Source organism: Taurulus bubalis (genome assembly GCF_910589615.1).
Source record: "Taurulus bubalis genome assembly, chromosome: 11".
Taxonomy (NCBI): domain Eukaryota; kingdom Metazoa; phylum Chordata; class Actinopteri; order Perciformes; family Cottidae; genus Taurulus; species Taurulus bubalis.
Window position 1 is genome coordinate 18,403,298 of NC_136599.1, and position 23,157 is coordinate 18,426,454.

Below are 23,157 nucleotides of genomic sequence, written 5' to 3' on the forward strand. Positions count from 1 at the left end.
AAATCTATACATGCGCTAAATTGCAGGTGTACTGCTGAGGACCCAAGGAGGAGCAGTTTTGAATGTGAAGTTGTTTGTATGCACAGCTCTAGAAAAAAGCAATAGCACATCAATTATTTCTCACTTTAACAGTGAAGAAACAGAAAATGGCCAAAGTTAGAGTGAGGTAATATCATGCAACGTCTTGCAGCCTATTAAAAACACTGTTTTTGAGAGGAACATATCTTTAACATGTGGATATTCACATGTAACTCTAAGTGTCACAGAGTTAGATGTGTAAAGTATTCTTAGAACCTCGGGTGCTCATGGCGAAGAGAAATACAAAATCAATGAGGTATAATAAACGGTTTAATAAAAGTTCAAATGGTGGTACAGTATACATTACTCAGCTGAGGGTCTCTGAGCTTCCGCTCCACAGACTGTTCCTTTCTCGCTTCAGCTCAAAGACCTCGAACAGGAATCTACAATCTGGTTTTAACATCCCAGCATTTTGCGCTCATTCGCCTCATTGGTTTAAATCTACGGCATGCGATTGGCTAAAAGTCCCACAGGGGCGGAGTCTCTCTTTGGCGCAGGATTTGAAGAGGCTCCATAACATTTATGTTTTTCGGTACCTGAAGTCCTCACTCCGCCCTCCTGTGTTTACAAACAAAATATTTTACCTAGAAGAAATTGTTATTCAGTTCTCCTCCTCACAGGAGGGAGATTCCCCCAGACCACAGGTGGTCCAGTCCCCTTTGTTCTTAAAACCAAATGCTCCTTTGTAAAACCTCAGCCCTCATCACTGTGTGCAAATGACTGTGACCCACAGCAGACTAGTGACTCTGTGCTCATTCCATGCATACCTGAAAAACAATACTCCATCTTAAGCATTGTCATGTACACATAGACATCATTATATACATGTGCAAGTCCAATTTTGACAAACTAAACTTTTAAAACACTACAGATGCTTGACTGAAAGTATTTGTAACAAGATGAGCATATAGATGCGGATAATGCAGCATGAGAAATCTAAGCACACCAGTGCCTCAACACACAGTCTTCATCTGAAGAAGCCGTCGCTGCATGTTATGAAAAGCTTTATTTATGACCCTGCGATCTCATGGTTGTTTGATAATCTTTACTCTGCTCGGAGGATTTATCACAATTGGAATCCATTGTGACTGAAATGAATCCAAGCTCTGTGTGAGAGAGATTATACTCCAAACCAGCCATCTTTTAAACCAACAGGAAGTGAGTATTTAATACTAAAAAGATAAATGTTTGATAAAGTATGAGTTTTATGATGTGAGAACATCAAAATAATCGATCATCAACATTTTTACAGAGCACTTTTCCAATTCCTGTACTCACAAATAATTTAAAGTTGCAGATTATAGTAAGGCTTGAAGGGGACACAGAGCAATTCAGAAAGCTACATCTGCATGTGTCTGTGTGTGCCACACTACAGCCATGACAGCACAAACAACTGTTTCCTTCACACACGACACAATAATGTGTGAAGGAAACAGTTGTTTGCGGGTTTCTCACAGAAATTGTGTAATCTTGTATAGAGTGGGTGGGTTGGATGAGAAAAGCGAGGAGGGTGGCATCTGTTTGTCATGTTGGAGAACGAATGTGTGTGTGTGTGTGTGTGTGTGTGTGTGTGTGTATGTGTGTGTGTGTGTGTGTGTGTGTGTGTGTGTGTGTGTGTGTGCGCTTATTTAAAGATATGCAGACCCTTCACTAGACACTCCAGTTGCCCCAATCGTTGCTTTTTGTATCTCTCAGGCTACAGAGAATCAATAAGTCTGCTTGTTGATGGCTGGTTTGGCTCCCAAAGGCTCCTACCATCTGCACTGTGTGGCTCTATTTATGACAGCCAAATGCGTGGGAGTACAAACAGAATGTGCTGCTTGCTCCCAAATGTGGCATTCAGTGTAAAAATCGGCCTGCTGAGTTGATTAAACATGCTATTAATTTGACATCCTCTTATTCCCAAATGACCAGACCATCACTTCCACCATGTTATGCAGAAAACAATGATACATACAAAAGGTTTAATATATAAAGTCAATTAGTTGTTTTTGCCAAGCAAACCTTTGTCAGAGCTAAAAGAAAATGCACTTTCAACATTTTTCAAAATAGAAAATGCCTTGATGCTAGACAAATTGAATTGAGCTCTGACGTTGATGTGTGATTGTGCGGATAAACTCTGTCACTGTGAAAGTGACATGTTTCAGTCCATCACATGAGAGACATCTTGAACTCACATTAAAACCCTGTTGATTGGGGAGGTAGAAGCATTCAAAACGCTCTCTGATAAAGACTCATAATGTGGCCTCAGTGGTGAAAGGTGACAACAGCATGTCCGAATTAAAGTGTGCGGACAAAGAAATCCATCACTTCCTTCCATAAGTCTGTTGTGAAGCATTTTCCAAAACCCACTTGGATCCTTTGTTTTATTTATTTTTATCCATACCCACTATGTTGGGAAAATTGATGGGATCTCACCTAAGATTGAAAATCCCTCCAGGGTACAAGGCGAAGCAGGCTGCTGCTATTCAAAGCCTGGAGGGGTCATGCCTGAGCATGTACCACTTAGTGTAGATGGATCATGACCTGACAAGATGATAAAATTTAACGTAAACACTGGATTACACTTAACTGAATAAAACAAATATCAAGGCACCTGCTGATGATTTAAAACTTGAGTATGCTGACTTTTAGAATATTAACTTGCTAAAGAGGCTAAAATTAATATGAAAGGGAGTCGCTCATAGTGATGAACCCACAATCAACTCTGCAGTTTTACTTCAACTCTACTTTAAAGCTAATTGTTGTGGTATTCAGGCCTGCAACTTTGGTGTTTTTGTTAAATTGCATTGCTCTCATCAGCATTGTTTTCAGCTACAGCCGGGAGCTGTTTTTGGAGGAATAAATTCCATGAACCCACAAGCTCAGCACCAAACAGCAGACAAACATAATATATAACTAGCTGGTAACATAGTGAAGCAATTCGCATCTAAAGAACCAGACTTTAGCCTCAGGTGTTGGTGGAGACCAAAACAAGCTAAATGAAAGGAAACAGAGGACTCCAAATGAATGATAATGTTTCTCTGTATCTGTTGGATGCATATGAGGCCGTTCACATGTGTCGAAAAACGTGTGGAAAATACCAGCTGCGACACTTTCATCCTTTTATCCAAGGTGCTCGGCAGGTTGTGCTACTGTCGTTACTAAGCAACCAAAACCTGCCCGCTGCGATGAAGATGTTGATGATGAAGTTCCGGTTATTTAGCAGTAAACTAAACCAAGTCCAAACAAAAATAAATGGATTACCAGCACCATTAATCACTCACAGTAGTTACACTACTTGATTTGTCGGTCAGTTTGGCTGATTTTTCATTGGATGTCTCAGTAGAGAGTCGTCTAAGTTGTGGGTAGCCCTGCGCTAAAATTATTAACTTCTTCAGATAATTCTAAAGACTGCTAATTAAGGAAGTAAGAAAAGATATGTGTCGGCCGTGATTAGTTGTTAGGGTGCCTTTAAAACACACCTACCGTGAAAAAAATACAGAATGTGAAAGGCCCCTAAATAGGCCACTGTTTGCTGACAAGTTCTCCATGTCAACTTAAAAAGTGGTATGGCAATGTTTGTTATTTTAGGCCATTAATCTGGACTAGACTGTACAAATCTACGCTAATATGGTGTCGCGTTAAAGGTTATCTACTTCTTTTTGAAGTATGAACTCACTGTCGGATGTTCTTGCACACCATTGAAATAAAGCCTGGTTCCCTATGGCTATATTGAATTCTCATGGGATTTACATGGTCCAGTACCTTCCCTCAACTCTGGAAGCAATCCCCGAAATAATCTATTGTACAAGTTTAGGTCCATAACAGAATAGTCCTATTTACTATGAAGAAGCTAGAATAATACAAACAGTAACAACTACAAAATAAATCTAAAAGTATCATTCACATGATCCTACTAAGCCAGATACGCCGCCATAGACAACATATTGCTGTTGCCTTTTCAACACAAATATTGTTTTTTGTCTTTGTCTCAGCAGCGCTATGAGAAAACAGCAGTTCTGGTAGCAGCAGACACGCAGCAGCTGATAAGCTCTGATGATATTAATCTTTGAAACAAAGTGACCCCCCATTTTTGAGATTTCATCTCATTTGATCCTCCATTTGCGAATATTGAATGGTAAGAATTAGATTATATGTATTCTGTTTCTCTTTAATAGCATGAGGGCTCTTATCAGAATGAAACCATCTTTAGGAGGTCATTCTGGGTAAATTAAAGAATTGTAAAGGGATGGAGAGAAAGCCCCCGTCAGTATACGGTATGAAGTGAATTATAATGTGGTAAATGATAGACTGCGGAAGTCAAGAATATAATTGAATATTTTGATATGAACTTTGTAACTTTGTAAGAAAATATTAATAAATCGAAGTGCACTGAGGACTTGGTTATTTGTGGGTTGGACTGTGACTTTCTGAGGGACATTGAGACGGAGTGTAGCAGTGAGAGTAGGCTCCCGTGATCTTGTTCCCCGCTGTTAGCAGCTCTCCAGATGCCTCGTGAAAACGAGGCTGGTAGGTGTGGGGGGATAATTACCCCAGTTTGCTCACTGTTCTTCACTTTACTCCTTCCCGCGGCCTAAAAGTAGCTATGAGTAGTTAAAAGCTGCCTGTTTGAAAATACAAAAAAAAATTGAAATTTGAGCTACATATTTTCCCTCACCATACATATGTCACATTGTGGGAGAAAGCTTCAGCCATTCCCAAAAATGGTTAATTAGCATTCCTTCATTTCAAAGAGGAATATTAACATTTCCTTCGGCTGGGGAAATGACATGTGGTTGTGGTGCTCTGGTCTGAATTTGAGTTAAGTTTACAAGTCCTTTACAAGTCCAAATTCAGGCTTTGGTTCAAGTCACAAATTATGGAAAGAACCTTTTCAACTATAAGATACATTTTTCTAAAACTCCACCAATAAATACTTTCTAGATTAACAATAAATCAAGTCTACATATTGCACACACAAGACATCAACTGAATTCCAAATAACCTTTTTAATTGCCTGATCTTCCTCTTCAGGTACATTTTAAGGCGACTAACAACCCATGCATGGTGACAAGCAGCTGCGATGCAAGCAGCACTTGCCTGCATATTTAGTGTGCATCTGAAATATTAACAAGTGCATCCACAAGAAGGCAGATCAGAGACAATTCAACATGGGAACATCTGCCTTGACAGTTTCCAAATTTTGCACAAGACAAAATAAATCTAAATAAGAAGTTGAGGAGGTTGCAATTGTGTTAATGTTGTTAATAATGACAGAAGAGCACATACATTTTAGGAATTGTGGACAAGCTCTTTTATTTTCTTTCCAAAACGTTGTTCAAAGCCTGCTGCTTACCTCACCTTCTTACATACTGTCCCCTAGTTTCATATGCTATATTGCATTATGTGGACATATAGTATTTATTTCTATCATCTCCTTCATTTCACAAAAGAATTATGAGATTGTGCTGGATATTCAATTTATCTGGTGTACTAGAAACCTGTGACTAAAACGTCGAGCAAATCAAGTGAAGGGCCGTGCCGTCCTTGAGTATCAAAGATGCTCGTCTTTATAAATCACTACCGTCAGTGGAACGGTAAATGCAACTCCTGCAAAAACCCTCTCCTTGTACAGTGGATGTAAAAGGTTGAAGTGAGGCTCAATGTGAGACTGCAAATGAGGACAAGCGAGGCCAAGAGAGCCCTGGGCCTGGCGTTACACATTCACAGGGTGACATGGCACACTATGACTCCCTTTGCCGTAGGGTGGGAACACGAAAGGCAGAGTTGTGGGGGGGGGAGGGGTGGCGGAGGGTGGAGATGGTGTGTGTGAAGAGGAAAGACAGCTCCCTCCAAATGGGGAAAAAAATGGCAATTAGTAACCAAGTCCCTAGTGCAGCCCAGTTTGCCACAGGGGAGAGTACCTCTGTGATCAGATTCCTTCTGACGATTTGCCCAAATCTTCGCGCACAATGCTGTCCATCGGCAACTGGCATGAGAACAATGACGGGGGTCTTCCGGGCAGCTCTTGTTGCAAATCAACTCTGTCGACTAACTTCAAGCACTTTTAATTAGAACCAGCTCAGACACTGCACACCACACAGGGCAAAGGAGGAGAAAGTGTGATACCAAGAGACAGCGATAGCATTCGTGACCTCTTCCTCTCTCACGTAATCTCTCACCATTTGCTTAATGTACTCCTTCCATCTGTATTCATATCTCCCTTTCTTGGAATTGCCCTATGCCTTTATCCACCACCGACAGTTCCCTCAATCCCAGCCTATCCCTCTCATCCCCTCCCCAACAGCTGCTTTAATCATGAACGGTATCAAACGGCTGGAACTGCCTCCTAACGAGCTGTTTCTATAGAAACAGCTCCTGTTAACATTACTCCCACGCATCCACATCCTCGAAGAAAGTCCCATCAGCTGCTTATTTTTTTGTGTATCTTACCATTCCAGCTGTGGGGAGCTTTACCAAACACCTTAACAACTGTGACTTTAAGTCCTGAAAATTGCAAGTGAACACTGTCATGGTTACTGTTAAACTGTAAGCTCCATGCACAACACAGGCCTGAGAAAATCACTGAGATACGATTCCTGTAATGGAAATTGTGTCAGATAAAGAGCTTTCAGATAAAATGCACCTCTTGCTGTGATGTTAAAGGTTATCGGCTCCTGCAGATTACTTTTCTAAATGTAGAGCTTGGCCTTAGTAACAGTACAACACATAGTTAATTCCTGTTAATTTGGTATTTGTTAATTTCACCACTGAAACAGTCAGCTCCATTTTATGTTTGGATAGTATCGGCTTGTAATACTGTACTGTAATACTGGGTAATACTGGTACTAGGTACTAGGGGTTGGGTTGCAAGGTCCCCATCACTTTTCAAAATGATAACGTGTCTCTTAAAGTGTCCTCTTACTGTCTAGCTGTCAAAAATCCGATGAGAGAAGCTCTGAGCAGAAATAAATGATGCATTCGTCTGAATTGGCTTCAGTTACGACCGTACAGTCACAGCAACATGATCTATGGACCTTTTTCTGCCTGTGGCTTCACCTTCAGCCTATATAGCCCGTGATTGGTTGTGGTCGTTGGGGCTGTTTGTGGCCTGAAGAGCTGCAGACATCAAGTGTAACTTGATACAGGTTTGAAATCAGTGTTTCACTGCCCTCTCTGGTTCAACCTTTCTAGAATCAGATTTTGCCTTCAGCTGAACCGCTGCTTCATAACATGAGGAAACCCCTTAGCAAACTGTTTGAGTAGTTTACCGGACTGGTTTCTCTTTTACAAACAACAGAGGATGTGTGAGCAGAAAACAACTCGCTCAGTTTCTGCATTCATTAAAAGAAAAAAAGTAACCTTCTAGAAAACAATATAATTGCTTTTTAAACAGTAAATAAGTAAGCGAAACTCAGCCTTCCTTTTCCTTTTCACAGTTTATTATAGTATGCCTAACAATGATAGACAACCGACAGCTTGTGGTGGTGCCTTTTCTCTAGTATTGATTCTACATCAGCGTTTAGCACAAGTAAACAAACTCTGAACTAATTTTAAGACGGGTTTGAACATCGGTAGGTTGTTACGCAGATTATATGGATTTTGCTCAGTAGATCACATGTACACTTATACAAAACTTGATTTTAGATCAAGTTTCCTCCAGCTTTAATAATTGTGGTGGCAATGTGTCAATAGTTGGTTCTTCCAGCACACTGACAGTCTCTCCTTTTTTTCAGGAGCCTATTTGGTGACGTTTCAAGTTCTGAGGTCAGCTATTGGTCATTTAGGCCTCTACGTTGTATGCCATATCAATACAAGACCATGCAGTATAGTAGATCTAGAGTATAGTTTAAGTGCTTGATTGTAGTTCAGTTTCTGGTTCACGTTTTTATCTTTTAAGTATTATATTACTTATTTACCTCTTTGAGTTCATGTTATCTTATGTGGGATTTAGCTGCTATAATTCTATAACCTTTTCCTTTGTGATTAATGAAGTACTGAAGTATTTTTATTTTAATCTACCAGGGTAGAATGAACCAGCATCTCTTGTATACCAGGAGCTTGGTTTTTTATACAGGGATGCATACATCTTTAAAGACTCTTCTCTTAGGTCTCTAAAAAAACGTGTGCAGCTGATTCAGTATTTTATTCCTGAACCAATGTTGGTTTTGGAGGAGAGAAGTCTAGAGGTGGAGCTAGTGGAAGCAATCCCCCTTCACAAACACACACTCGCACTCCTCACAAAGGTCGATCACACAAGGTCCAGTGGACATATCCCTGTCTCCCTGAATTCCTCTGTCTCAGGCAGTGACATGTTTATATACCCACTGAGCATAGACCAGGGCAGAGGACAGATAATATAAAGCCACAGTGATGGATGTGTTCTTGTGCTCAGGCAGTCCCTGGCTCAACTCTGTCTCTCTCTCTCACACACACACGCACACACACACACACACACACACACACACGTTCATATTGTAAACCAACACATGCTAATACACTCTGCTAACGATTCTTAATTATTTTCTCTGTAAAACAACATCTCTTTAGGTCCAGAGACAAATCCTCACTGACTGACAGCAGATTCTAATAGCAAGGCCAACACGTGACACCACATCCATCCAGCCGGAGATTTGACAAATATGTCACTGACGCTAATGAGGTCCAATATAATTGTGTCAAAAAGGATTTGACAGTCGTACAGGATCCCCTTCTTTGTTGATTGGGCATCACATTCTTCATTTATTTGTCTTCATAAGGCAAACACACACTATCAACTTTCTACTGGAGAAAAGGTCCCTGTGAATATGTTAAGAGGTCTGTGAATGATCCTGAGTCAGTGAACATGTCTATAATCACATGTTGCTGTTATTAAATATGATTTTTCAATGGCTTGAACAGCATAATCAATTCCTTTAATCCTCATATGCTACGGGATGGAAAGATATACAGAACATTCGTCACACAAAACCAAAACTAAATGCAGGACTAGATGTTTAAGGGGAAGGGCTCACATTTGTGATGTCAACATTTATTAATCGATGAAACATGCATTCATTACATTTAGCTGATGCTTTTATCCAAAGCAACTTACATTTTTGCTCTATAAACCGTAGACACAGCAACGAGGGAGCAATTAGGGGTTAAGTGACTTGCTCAAGGGCACATGGTTTGGAGGAGCCAGGGGGCGAACCACCAACCCTCTGATTGAAAGACAGGCAAGGTAACCACTTAGCCACAGTCACATTCACCATGTGACAGGTGCTTGGCAATAGCAATGGGGAATAGCCCGCACACTGTGTTAAAAGCATTTCTGGTAAAAACTCCAAATGTTTGCAATGTCAGATGTTGAGGGACCGAGGCCTGCAACAATGAAAGTCTCCAACATGCCGAACAAAAAGCCTGGAAAAGATCGGAGGATCCGAAACGTGGAGCTCACCACGCTACCCATTAATTACCACAACATTACTTTCCTTTTTTCTCTCTTAACTTTCCTTTTCTTTGTTGCTTATTGTTCACTGTCTGCCCACCTCATTATCTCTTCCTCTCTCCCTACTCTCCCTTCTCATTCCTTCATGTTTTAAGGAAGTGTAGCACTTGTTTCCATGGAAACAGTAGTTGATTGCCACAGGTGGACACAACTGCAGTCTGATTAAAACAAATAGACTGAAGATTTGATGTTCTGACACTTTAAGTTTCCTTCTTTAAAAAAAAATCTGTGCACAGATCTCAGTGTGTGCTCTAACGCATCCAATTTATGTTTGCATTTGTGCATTTGATCTCTATTTGTGTGCACACTGCCTTTCATTTGTGTGTGTGTGTGTGTGTGTGTGTGTGTGTGTGTGTGTGTGTGTGTGTGTGTGTGTGTGTGTGTGTTCCTGAATGTTCATGTGTTTGTACATGTGCTTTATGTCTCCTTAGGCTCAAGCTAAGTAGGCCACTTTTTCGCACCACAAAAGGGAAAACATACAGTAAGCGAATAACCCGACACTGTCATGTAGAAGTCAGTTTGCATTTCTCCAACAAGAGAATAGAAAGAAGAGGGAGCGAGAGAGGGTAAGACACAGTAGGAGAGAAAGCGATAGTGAGTCAAGTCCGGCTGCATGACCTGACTTGGTTATGTAAACAAAATAAGTGTAGTGAGAGCAGCGGCAGCGAACAACGGGGAACATTGCTTAATGAGCAATGGCATGTACCGAGAGAGAGAGCAGCGGTGTGTGTGTGTGTGTGTGTGTGTGTGTGTGTGTGTGTGTGTGTGTGTGTGTGTGTGTGTGTGTGTGTGTGTGTGTGTGCGCGCTCGCTCGCTCTCTAAATTACCTGCATGCTTGTTCCACATTTGTTTGTTTTAATTGGACAGATTTCTCAGCGAACTCACCAAATTAAAAAGGCAACCATGACTAGTGCTACACTTATCTGTCCCGCCCTGCTCCGTCCTCCTCCCATCCTGCTGTCCCGTCCCGTTCTCATTGCATCTCTTTCTCAGTCAACGTCTCTCATCTGTCTTTCTTCCTCACTATCTGGTGTCTCTCCAATGGCCTCTTTACATAGCTGACCTCAATAGAAATGGCAGTACGAGGGGGGAATATCTTGCCAGAAACAATATACCTCGAACCGATAAAAGGCGTCTGTTCTGTGCTGATAAAATGTTGGATTTGTTACAGATGCAGCCAGGATGGTTTTCATTGAGAGCTTGCTTTTTCATGTTGTTTGAGACATCAGATAAACCAGGTTTTTGGTTACGGGTGGCTAAACCATCAAATCTGGATACGCACTCATTACATTTAGTTGTTTATCTTGCTTTTAATTAGTTTGCTACTTTCTGTTATATTTGCTCAATGCTTTGGTCGGCAGTTTTTTCTAAAGTACTTTGCAAACTTTTAGGAATCTTGATAAAATCCTGTGGGGAGGAAATGGGCTCGGGAAGAAACAGAAAAAAACTACAAGAAGCTTCTTGCTTGCAAAGAGTAAATATGTATTAAGGATTCTGATGTGCATAAAGTGTTTCCATTGAAGGACCTTTTTGGATATGTGCAGAAGAAATATTTTCACTTTTTGCAAGCAAGGAGCCTAAAAATGCCTTTTTTGAAAGGACCATCCAAGTAACACAAATAGATTTTCTACTTAAAGATGATTAAATAGGCCCAGTCAGAAATTTTAACGAGGTCAAAAGACGAGTCATAGAGGAACAATTTATGCCTCTGAGACGTCTAGCTTGTCAGCGAAGCACAGAATTGGAAATGGCATCGGCACCATATATCCCCGTTACCAAGACCTTCCATTTCCCATTTGTTGTTCTAGTTGTCTATTTCCCGCTTCGTACTTGTCATTCTGTTCTTCACAATTACAGCCATGCTCATAACTGCACAGAGTGCTGTCAATGCAAGTACCAACCCGAGCAGTTATTTCAAAACGCAACAGTATTACATACACACAGATACAGAACAATCTCTCACTGCAATCCCACGTATTCATACTCACTCACAAAAAAACGTTGAGACATTTCCGAACCAAACAACCGTTCATTCATCAATCCACTCCAAGAAGAACTCAGTCCTAACAGCCACAAAATTCTCAAAGACGTTTCTCTTTGGATTAAATTCAGCAGTATTTCTTCTTTCTGTGTTGCCACAGGACATGTTGTACTAACCCTGGGTAACCCATCCAAATGGCTATAAAACTGGGAGGAACCTTGTCAGCAATTCATAAGCTAACCTTTCAAGATGGAATAGAGGGAATAATGTTGATACTGTAAACACATGTGAACGTGTACTGCATATGGTACATGTGTTCCCTTGCCTCAAGTTCTATGTATACATCTTTTTTTCTTCTCATATAAATCCTTCTCCTTCCGCCCAACCCGTTGTGTCTTTCAACATCTCTCTGTTCTCTGCTGTAGGAGTCTCTGTTTCATCCTCTCCCCTGCAGGATTTCCATACTGATCTGAGGTGGATGCTCAGGTCTGCTCCTGCCTTCAATACCAAAGAGTGTAATGCTGTTCATGAGCTCATTGTTTCACATGTGTGAGAGTGACAAAGAAATCTGACAGATACTGGAGACTAAGTGGCAGAGGGCGACTTGGAATCACAGGGTTCTGAAACAGCTTGTCAGCTGCTCTCAGTCCTGGATCAATCACACTGTGTGGTAGTACATTTGAACCTTGGGATAGAAATTTCAAATGAATTAACCGTAGGTGGGACGACTAAGACAATGAGCTAAACGTGGCTGTTGGATTAAAGTTGCAGAGAGTTAGAGAAATTGGGGAGAAATGGTTGGACTCACCGCCATGAACGTATTGGTGCAACGTGCAGTCAGAGGGGCCCACCAAATGGATCAGACTGGACTGGCTGAAACCAACTGTGTGTTGTTCTGCAATGCAAACACACACACACACACACACACACACACACAAACACACAAAACAAAAGAAATGTGAAACCTTGTTTTATTGAAAACCTTGCTGGTGTGTATTTTGTGCAACAAACCAACACAGACATGAACTGCATGCTTCTGAATGCTTCAGCACCAAAGTTATTGTACTGACAGGATTCTGGTGAAGTTAGCTTACCCTTTGGTGGATCCTCTGCGTTTGAATGAACATGACAAATTTACAGAATTAATAATAAATTCTACCTTCACGATGATAAAATACATTTACAGAGCAAATAGGTTCCTTTGATCAACTTAAATGTGAATCCATAAAACTGTTAAAGGTTTCTAAGATATGTATTGTAATGTTTAGCGGAAGGCACAAGTTAGCATCAGTGCACTATATTATATAAAATACTGAAAGTACACGAGGGATTCTTCACTCTATAGACAGTTGACAGTGTTTTACCTCAGTACTTTATACTCAGTAACATTATAACACAATATCAATGTGAACAATTGTTTCACAGAGAAATCTCAGTCTCTATCTGAGAGTCCAAACAAAACATTCAGACATACTAAAGAATGATCAGATCCAGCTTGAATAAAAGGTCTCGCGCTGAAGAAAGTATTTGGTTTTGATTTCATGATGCAGTTCGTAATCACAGCACTGAGTTGTAAAAGGTGCAGCGATAGTAATATTGATACAGAACACTGTGTCCTGTGTCATGTGTAGACCTGAATGTTCTCCTGTTACTACAACCAATACACCTACTTACATTCCTGCAAATTGATTGTACAACAATAAATGGATATTAATTCAGGCTCAAATAGGTCTTTGTAGTACCTCGGTGTTAAGTAGAGGTGTTACAGAATTTGCAGGTTAAACCATAATGTCACTTTTTCCGATCATAACAGGCACAATATTCCAGCTACTATTTGCAACTTTCCTTTAGGAGCAGGCACATTTTGTAGAGCGCAGGTTTCCGTTGTAAGTTAACTGCTTTCACAGGATTTTATTTGAGGCCTTTAGGGCGGGATGTTACCTGGGTTGGCTGGAGGTGGCACCACCTCTTCAGTCCTCGCTTTGGTCTCCAGTCTCTCCAGCTTCTGAGCCTCGTAGCGCTTTCTGCCCTGCTCCTCTTGCTCTTGACCGGCATACTACAGACAGAATAGACAGCACACAGTATGAGCACGTGTACAGGTGGGCACACCCGTTGAAATACCTGTCGCTGCGCGGCTGCATGCAGAATAAGAAAAGGTGTATCACATTATCACATTGACCTTCAAGACACAAGACAAGTGAAATGGAATTGTCACAGTGTTTAATATGAAACGAGGGTCAGATAAAGACAGAGAGAAGCTTACAGGTAAAATGCCAACTTTCCATGTACCTTAATGGGCGGCACATCCATGACCTTATTGACATTCTGCAGCGAGCACGGGACGTACCACAGCGCTGCCTTGTTGGCCAGCTTTTTGGCACCTGCAGTCACAATAATAAAGGTTGAATTATTGTACGTAGGGAAATGTCAGTAAGGAATTTTAGAGCTTTCTTCCACAAAACGAGTTTTGTGACTGTACACCAATTAGCAACAAGTTTGAATATTTCTTGAAAATAAAACAATGGCGCAAACAAGTTTGAATACAGACACTTTCATTAATAGCCCAATAAAAGCCTATTTAGTTTTTAAGAAATCCAGTGTCGCTGCCTGAACATTAGTCTTTCTTCTGCAGACAAAGGAGTGAACAACAAATGAGGACTTTGTTCAAAGACAATCGTTCAGAACACAAGCTCACATTCACTAAACGCAGTCCCTCGGTTAGTGCAACGTTTAGCATAATCCCTCAGTCCTGAACTCTGCATTTTCATGTTATGATTATAAAATGGATGAAATACGATGGCAACTCACTCATTAAATTCTTTGGACAAATATTCTTCTTTACAATAGTGTGTCACAATAACGTGTCAAGTGCAAAAACATAGAGACGCTCATAGTTTGACTTTGAAAAGATTTTCATGAACAATGTTTTTGAATACGTAGATGACATTATAAGAATATGTCAACTGAAAAATTCCATAATATGGGACACCGCTATTATTTCAACTTTCTGTCCCCCCAAAAATGACCTCGTTCTTTACCTAAACCTCATTTGGACTGACAAACACGTGTTGAATAAAGCTGCATTAAATATGACTCATTATAGAAGTATTTGTTTCTTATTTGGCTAGTTTGTTTAAGTGTTTAAATATTTATAGTATTACATGCTATTTTTTGTTTTTTGAATATCTTGGAAAATGTATGTAACCTGAACAGTTTAACGCTCTTGTAAATCTCTATATAACCAACGTCATCCACTTTGAGAGAAGTGTATGTACGTATCGGCCCAAGAAGAGATATATGGTCCAACATTTCCATATGCCTCCATATAGTACATGAAACGTTTCGGTGGTTGGAGGCATTAGCGCTTTGCCTTCCCACAGAAAGTTAAGACTCAAAAGAACAGAAGATCAAACTCCTAGAAATCACATCTCATAGCAATCAGGCGAAGCGGTTACCATAGCGATATCAGTTCTATTCTGCTTACACTTTTTCTCTTAATTCGCTAACGGAGAGAAAGGGGCTATTTTGAGGTTGTTATGGCACACAGGGGAGGACCATAGATTAAAGACAGCACAGGGCCAGCCGGTTCAAATGAAATCACTACCTTCAGTGTTAAAGGCTATTACTTGTATGTACTTGGTGGATTGATGAGTCTCTTTACGACTGATGAAGCCTTTGATTAGATTCATTTATTTGATGCCATGGAATTCAATTGGCCAACATGTTTGACTGTTCTTACTTGTGCTAAATGCACATGAACTTAAAGCTGCATAATTGTGCACTGCATGTACATGGGCCTAGAAATAGGACATTTATCAAATGAAAAAGTAGCAATGAAAGTGAAGAATTGTGACTTTACTGTGTGGACTCTAATCAACGGTAAACAGACGGCGACTTCGCAGTTGGAAATGTGAAGTTAAGAGAACAGAGTGGGAGCAGAGGCTTATGGCAGACTTCTCTTGGGGAATAACATTTGCATTTTACACCCGAGTTAAAACTGTGCAGACAGCTGGGCCGCGTTGCCATGCCGACCGCGCTTCTCTCCTCTCATTGGCTCCCACGCTTGCCTGCAACCAGGAAGTTGCCCACAGGAGAAAGGCATATTTACATATCCTTGACTCTATACCAAGACTGAGTGACTCCAGTCTATTATTAGCTTCCTGCTGGACCTTTTGAGTGAACTGTGTTTAGGATGGAGGGAGGAAGAGGAGGAGTGAGAGAGGGACGGAGGGTGAACCAATGGAATGAACCATTCCCAGTCTGCCGAACGACCTTTTTTGGTCAGAATGTAACCAGGGAACTGGCTTTGAATTTAAAATCCCTCTGCATCAAATGAAGACAATGTCAATGTTTGACCATGTCATTGCCGGAGCTGCACCCGTATTACCTTCACAGTGTGTCTCCCAAAACGGCACGGATTGTTCCTCAACATGCATGCAGTAGCATACACTTTGTGAGGGAAAAGCGAGTGACAGACCTCAGTCGTAACGTGCGCTTTCCTGCGACATATTCATCTTGTAGAATGGCTGTAAAATCATTTGGTCAACACTGAGAAATGGGAAATTTATTGTATCTGTTGGTTTCTGTGCAACTGAATTCAGTCACGAAGGAGAGGTTTCCACTATCAGGAGGGACAGCTGGCTTACTTAGTTAGCATTAATGAATTAGTGAATAGGAAGGTTTTGGCTGCATCCACTCTGAACACAAGCTCCACAAATCTGCCAACTCAAATTTCCACACTGTGTGGCACAATGCTCAATAAACATGGCACGGTGACTTTGTGCGTGCTTTTTCAAGTTCATCTGGTGGCAGCTTTAGAACAATGCATGTAAAGGGCACTCTGGCAGCGATGATGACAGCTGAGACAAATGGCACCTGGCAGTGATGGTGCTATGTTTTTTAATTGATGGTGTATCGGTGCAGCCAAGCACTGAGTGCTTCAATGTGCAAGAACTGTCCGTGAGCTGTAGTATATTACACAGGAAACAATCCAAGTAGCATGACTTGGCTGATTTTACAGAATTATATCAGCAAACAGAAAGCAGTAATACAATATACTGATCTAACTGTAGCAACAATGGAAACTACAGCCAGAGAGTCTGGCAGGCTGAAAACAAATTTAAAAAATAATCGTATTATTCAGATTGTCAGTGTGTTTATCCTAAAACGTTTGACTCATTATGGGACAAAAATCCAGCAAATTGGGTTTTTAACTACAAAGCAAACCAGTAGCTGGTCTCCAGCAGCTCTTTTTTTTACTGTCTGATAGGCAGTAGAATTCTCAAACACTTTGCTCAGCCATATTTAATTATAAATTAGAGCATTTTTGGGTACTGATTTGAGTGTTCACATGGGTGCTGAAGTGGGAGAAAGATCCCTCTAGCACTCCTTATGCATCATCCAATGCACTTTAATCTAAGTTTAAGGCGTCAATCACTACTTCATACCATTTTTGAAGTTTCCTAAACGCACATTTTCAGTGCTTTGAACAATCCCAAATTCCAGTTTGCTCGAACATCTTTCATTTCTCATTTTGTTTCTCCTTTCCTCCTCTTTTTTTGTCCTCATTCCCTTTACAGCCCCTTCCCCCTCATCCATCTCTTTCTCCTCCAACAGTTTCACTTGATTTATCGCTCTGTTTTACTCGTTCACCCCTCCGCTCTCCCCCTTGACTCTTGCCCACTATCCTTCATTCTTTCTCTGAGCAGAAAACCCCCCTGTTTTCTTTTCTCCCTCCTGAACATACCATGTTCCAAGCTCAGAGACAGTGCAGTGAGGATCGTTCTCAGTGCTTGATCCCCATGATCAAAAACACAGATTTTCCATTGTGCTGAGCCAAGCTATACTTGTAACGACACTAAAAAGCCCACTTAGGGATGTTATAGCTTGATAGGGATGAATGAAATCATGCCACGAGTAAAGTTGTGGTGTAGAGCACTTTGGCTGAAAATAAATATACAATACTTGTGTTAAGCATTATGATATATTTGTGCAACATTTTATGGATTATTAAGTGATTCTTTTACCCTGTTGCAGTAATGCCTGTCTTGTAACAGACCTCTGTTACGCCCTGTGGAAAATATGTTACGCTCATTGTATTTTTTGTTTTACATCATTGTATTAAATGTTATATTTATTTGATAGATTGTCTCTCATGCTGTGGGTGATCATGACTGGATAATTAAATAATACAGACAGGTATGACTAATGTTTTTCAATGAGCTGTAGAGCTAAATATAAACCAAAATATATATATCAAAATATGGTGTGTGTATCTTTACAGATCATTCTTTAAGCATGTGCAGTTGTGTGACCAACCAGGATCATGGCAGGAATTGTCATGCTTATTTTAAACCTCAACTCAACCCACAATGCATTGCTCTCAGCTCTTTCTATGCATGCGTATGTATGTATGTATGTATGTATGTATGTATGCGTGTGTGTGTGTGTGAGAGATGGGGGGGGGGACAATCTGTGTATGTTGTGTTTATGCAAATGTATGCCTGAGTGTACGTGCAACACAAGCATTATCACCTCTGCAGGAATTTTCTGTATGTGTGTTTGTTCCAAAGGTGGCTATGTGCAAACACGTGTGTATTCATACGTGAATGTTCCGTCTTTTTTCTTTGTCTGGCAATTTCACATCTGTAGTTCTGGTGCGTGTGCATGCAAAAGCTGGATGTGTTTGTGTGCTTGAGCACATGCAGTTTTCTAATGTGGATATATGTGTGTGTGTGTGTGTGTGTGTGTGTGTGTGTGTGTGTGTGTGTGTGTGTGTGTGTGTGTGTGTGTGTGTGTGTGTGTGTGTGTGTGTGTGTGTGTGTGTGTGTCTGTGTGTGTCTGTGTCTATGTGTCTTGGCAGTTTCCGAGATATGCATGTGTATTTTCATGCATGTTTGTACATACATGGGTAAGTGGAAATCTGTGTGTGCCAATGTGTGTGGGTCTGTGTGTATATTAGTGCGCATGTGCAATCCCCCCAGCGGGGACAATCATCACGGCTCGTGCCCACAGTCGGCAGCCTCCCCCTTGGGGGCCGTGACTGAGGCCTGCCTGACGAGATGTTGCCTGACTGACTTTGGAACCTGGTTTGCTTGCCTCCCTCCCCATCACGCGCGCGTGTACACACGCACACACGCACACACACACACAATAATATAATAAACATGAATGCAAAAATACAACGATGCGTGCACACAGCGTAATCTACATAGTGTTGCAGAATGAAAGAAGCATGAGCATTGATGTTCACACAAAATTGCAAAAACATGCATGGCTGCACAAATACAGACACTCGAAGTGTGCATGAAACACAAAGGTGCATCAAATTATAAATATAAACCACATATGCAAGTCTATAAACAACCAGTAAAACATATTATTTTGTACTCCTGTCCAAGCCATTCAATATTTTGCCTGGGAAAAGATCTAGCAAGAACATGTAAAACCCTGCAAGTCCTGCCTCAGTATGAAACTTCTTTTCAAAGTGAAGTGTGTGTGTTCAGTGTGTGTAAAGACATGTAGGCGTGTGACTTCTTTTTCTATGCAGAATGTGTCAGCATGTGCATATCAGGCTCTGTATGCACGGAGGTCAAAACCGCATGTGTGTGTCAGTATGTGTCGGATGCGTGCGTGCGTCGTGTCGGAGCGTGTGTGCAGGTACATCCACTTGGCGTCCGTGTCTGACTGAGCCACAGTGTGTGAGGCCTGACGCTAAGCCGACATGACAGAAGCAAATAATGTCTGCTCCCGTTATCTTCTCTTCCCCCTCGGCCCCGCAGGAACCTTTTAAAGGGCCAAACACTGATTAAATCACACACACTCACACACACACACACACACACACTCACACACACACATGCGCACACACATGCATGCAAGTACAGATTCATCCACTATGCATAAACATACTGTGTCACACATGCACACATATGCAAACACAAATTCGCAAAATGATGCATGTAAATGCGGGGCTCAAAGAGCAACACACACACACACACACACACACACACACACACACCCACACACAACCTTTCTCTCAGTTATTGATATAAGAACGGACAACTCCTTTGAGGTTGGAAAAGGATCTAATTTATAAAAACATATGGACATTCATACGTTCACATGGATAGCAGCTGTGTCAACTCAAATGCACACCCGTATTTGACCTACTTCCTATAGCCATGACCTCATAGACCACCAAGCCGCAGCCTCTCCTCTGCCTCTCCTTTTAATGTAGAAACTGCTTGTACTTCTGATTTGAGGACATCGTCTGCTCACTCTACGACACAGTACTGGAAAATGTAGACTGGTATTCTCATAAATACTCCTAGATTTATATAGATGTTTAATATTTATTGTTTTGTTAGACTGACATTAATGTATATATATGTTTGGGCAGATGTTGTGTTTGGTCCATGTGTCCCAGAGGACCTCACCTCCTCGCCTGCTCGCGACACAAGCTTAAGCTACGCTCATCTACGCTACACCCACACTGCACTAACAATACTGTGGCTAAGTGGTTACCGTGCCCGTCTTTCAATCAGAGGGCTGGTGGTTCGTGCCCCAGCCCCAGCTCTGCTGGTCCCTTTCGTTGTGTCCTTGAGCAAGACACTTACCCCTAATTGCTCCCCGTTGCTGTGTCTGCGGTGTATAGAAACAAAAATGTAAGTTGCTTTGGATAAAAGTAAAAATGTGTATTTACAACACAGTATGCGAGGATGTCGTGGCAAAATACAGAGGGACTGGCTTTTGTAAAACATTGTTTTTGTCCATTATATGAATAAATAAAGAATATAAAAATAAACCCTTGATCACTGCACTGTAACATTTATCAAACTAAACTCTTCCTGGTCTTCCCTTTTCGGGGTCCTTCCTGATAGGCCATGTATAGCAGGCTGTCCATGCCGATGCCTGTATGCATGTACGCGGCTCTCCACCTGCCATCTCATGTCTCTGCCTCCGCCTCCGTCAACCAGCTTCCAGCCCAGCAACCAGCCAACCAACCAGTACAAGCCTGTTGCTAGGGCAACGGCTGTCTAGGGGATACTTCTTTTGTTTCTCACACCTCCTTTTCTTCATCCCTCTGTCTCTCTCTTTCCTACTCTCACTCTTTCTACCATTTTCATTCCCTGTGCTATCTTTTTACCCATCAATATGTCTGTCTGCCTCTGCCTCTGCCTCTGTCTCACTCTCTTGTTCTGTCTCCTTCCCTGTCTCTTACTGCCTTGAAGATGGACGGGTTGCTCTAATCTGGGTTACTTACTTCTAACTACCAATTCAGTAAAAAAAAAAAAAGTGTATTTGTAATACATCAAGAAAAACATTTCCTCAATGCTACTGAAACTAATTCACACCAACATTAGCGCGATATATTGTGCATGTGTGTGTATACGTGTATTAATAAGTGTAGATATATTGGGAATGTGTGTGTATACGTGTATTAATATATTGTGCATGTGTGTGTATACGTGTATTAATAAGTGTAGATATATTGTGCATGTATACTTGTATTAATAGGTGTATATATATTGTGCATGTGTGTGTGTGTATTAATAGGTGTAGATATATTGTGCATGTGTGTGTATTAATAGGTGTAGATATATTGTAGATATATTGTGCATGTGTGTGTGTGTATTAATAGGTGTAGATATATTGTGCATGTGTGTGTATTAATAGGTGTAGATATATTGTAGATATATTGTGCATGTGTGTGTATTAATAGGTGTAGATATATTGTAGATATATTGTGCATGTGCGTCTATATATGTATTAATAGGTGAAGATGTTCATCATCATGAACTCCAGCAGTACAGTATAGTCAGCGCGTTATATGAGGTTCTACCGACAGTCTGTGCATCACTGTTGCCACTGGCATTTCAGAGACAACGCTAGGTCAGCCCAATGTGATCCTCCCCACGTCTTTTCTCAAGGGACTCTGGCCTGTGTGTGTGTGTGTGTGTGTGTGTGTGTGTGTGTGTGTGTGTGTGTGTGTGTGTGTGTGTGTGTGCACACGCTCATGTGTACACAGCATGCATTAAATGTGCACATATCTTAATAATAGATTAATTACAGACTGCACCACTTGGAAAGCATTCTAAAACTAGAAATCAACATGGCTCTGCACTACTTTCTGTGGCACAGAAAGTCACAGAAGGTAGTGCAGAGCCTCTTGGAAGCAGTGTTTCATCTTTCATGCCTCTCATGGCTGTGTTACTTATTGTGTGCTGCTCTCTACTGGTGAAATAGCAGAATATCACAGAGAGGTCTGTTTTTATTCCTTCTGACCGAACCAGACTCTGGATAACTTGGACTTGAAATGTTTTGAATTAATACACAAAGAAGACCACAAATACAAACAAATTGTGATGGAAATAGATTATTACATTCACAGTTGCTTCACAGCGTTTAAGAAAACGTTTAAGAAAACGGGTCCACGTATAGCCAAATTCATAGGAGTCAATGATGTCCTTTGTGTGCATGGCAGTGATGAGAGTAAGTACTCTGACGCCATGCAGCCAAAATAATATTGACTAAAAATGAATTGATGTTTTAAATGTAATTACTCAACATTACATTGGTTTGAAACTCATCCCATGTCTTCTGGTTTTGGTTTGCTTGTCTTTTTGCAGCCCTAGTTATTTCCTCCGCCAAGGTTTTGTTTTGTGGTTCTACTTGTTTGTCAGCAGAATAATGGAAAAGAACTACTGGCCAAATGTCCATGAAACTTGGTGACACACAAGAATCTCAGGGAGGAAACTCAAATGGTTTCTGACTTTCATGAACATTGCAAGATAGGGCATAGCCTTTGTGGAAGACTGCGCTCTCCGAGTGCCTGTCTAGTTATAGCATACATTATCGGTGGCAAGCAGTAGTATATGTGTATAATATATTTGTATCCTCATGCAAGTGTGTGTTTTGTCCGTCTTGCTTGTGAATACTTGTGAACCTGAATGCCTGTCATTCTTTCTGCTCCTCTGCAGTGATGTGGGTAAGAATGAGGCTAAAGGTGAACGCAGGCTACAACTGAATTCTTTAAATTCCATATATTGTTACCAGAGTTGTAACAGCATTATTAATATTACTTTTGTAAACAACGGCAGAATTTCTATCATATGCCTGTAATGATATTTCAGTTCATGAGTCATTTAAACATATTATCACACAGTTATATATGCCTGTTGAAAAAGTATAAAATATTAGTAAGTCACCTGTCAGGATGTTTTCAGCTAAGACTTTGACCTGCACCTCCAGTGAGTGCTGGGAGGCGTAAGTGATCTCTGCTGTGACGTGGGCAACCTCGCCAATGAACATGGGGAACAGGAACTCTGTTTTCTCCACCCGAACCAGAGCCGCCATGCAGCGGTCCTAGAGAAGAAACAGCAAACCTAAAACGTATACCAATATCGTACATACTTTCACAAGATTCAAAAACACTCACACCCAACTGATGACCACCACAAGAAGAAACAACATCAGCACACATCTTCTTGAGCATCAGCCTGAGAATTTGGTGTGAGTTGTTTGAATTGATTACTCTGTAAAGCCACGACTGATGCAATGATGTAATGTTATTATGCAGGCAGGGTAACAAAGTTAAATTAATTAATCTAACTTGCTTAGTGAT

The 23,157-nt window shown here is 41.0% G+C and overlaps 1 protein-coding gene across 1 annotated transcript in view; it reads right to left on the reverse strand.

Moving 5' to 3' along the window:
* acot7 (acyl-CoA thioesterase 7) overlaps positions 1 to 23,157 on the reverse strand; it is a gene marked incomplete at its 5' end in the record, with an annotated part of 45,686 nt that overhangs the window by 18,971 nt on the left and 3,558 nt on the right. Inside the window, 4 exons of the mRNA XM_079226134.1 lie at positions 12,340 to 12,426; positions 13,473 to 13,587; positions 13,821 to 13,912; positions 22,742 to 22,898. Of these exons, the coding sequence (XP_079082260.1) occupies positions 12,340 to 12,426; positions 13,473 to 13,587; positions 13,821 to 13,912; positions 22,742 to 22,898 (451 nt within the window). The remainder of the gene's footprint in view (positions 1 to 12,339; positions 12,427 to 13,472; positions 13,588 to 13,820; positions 13,913 to 22,741; positions 22,899 to 23,157) is intronic.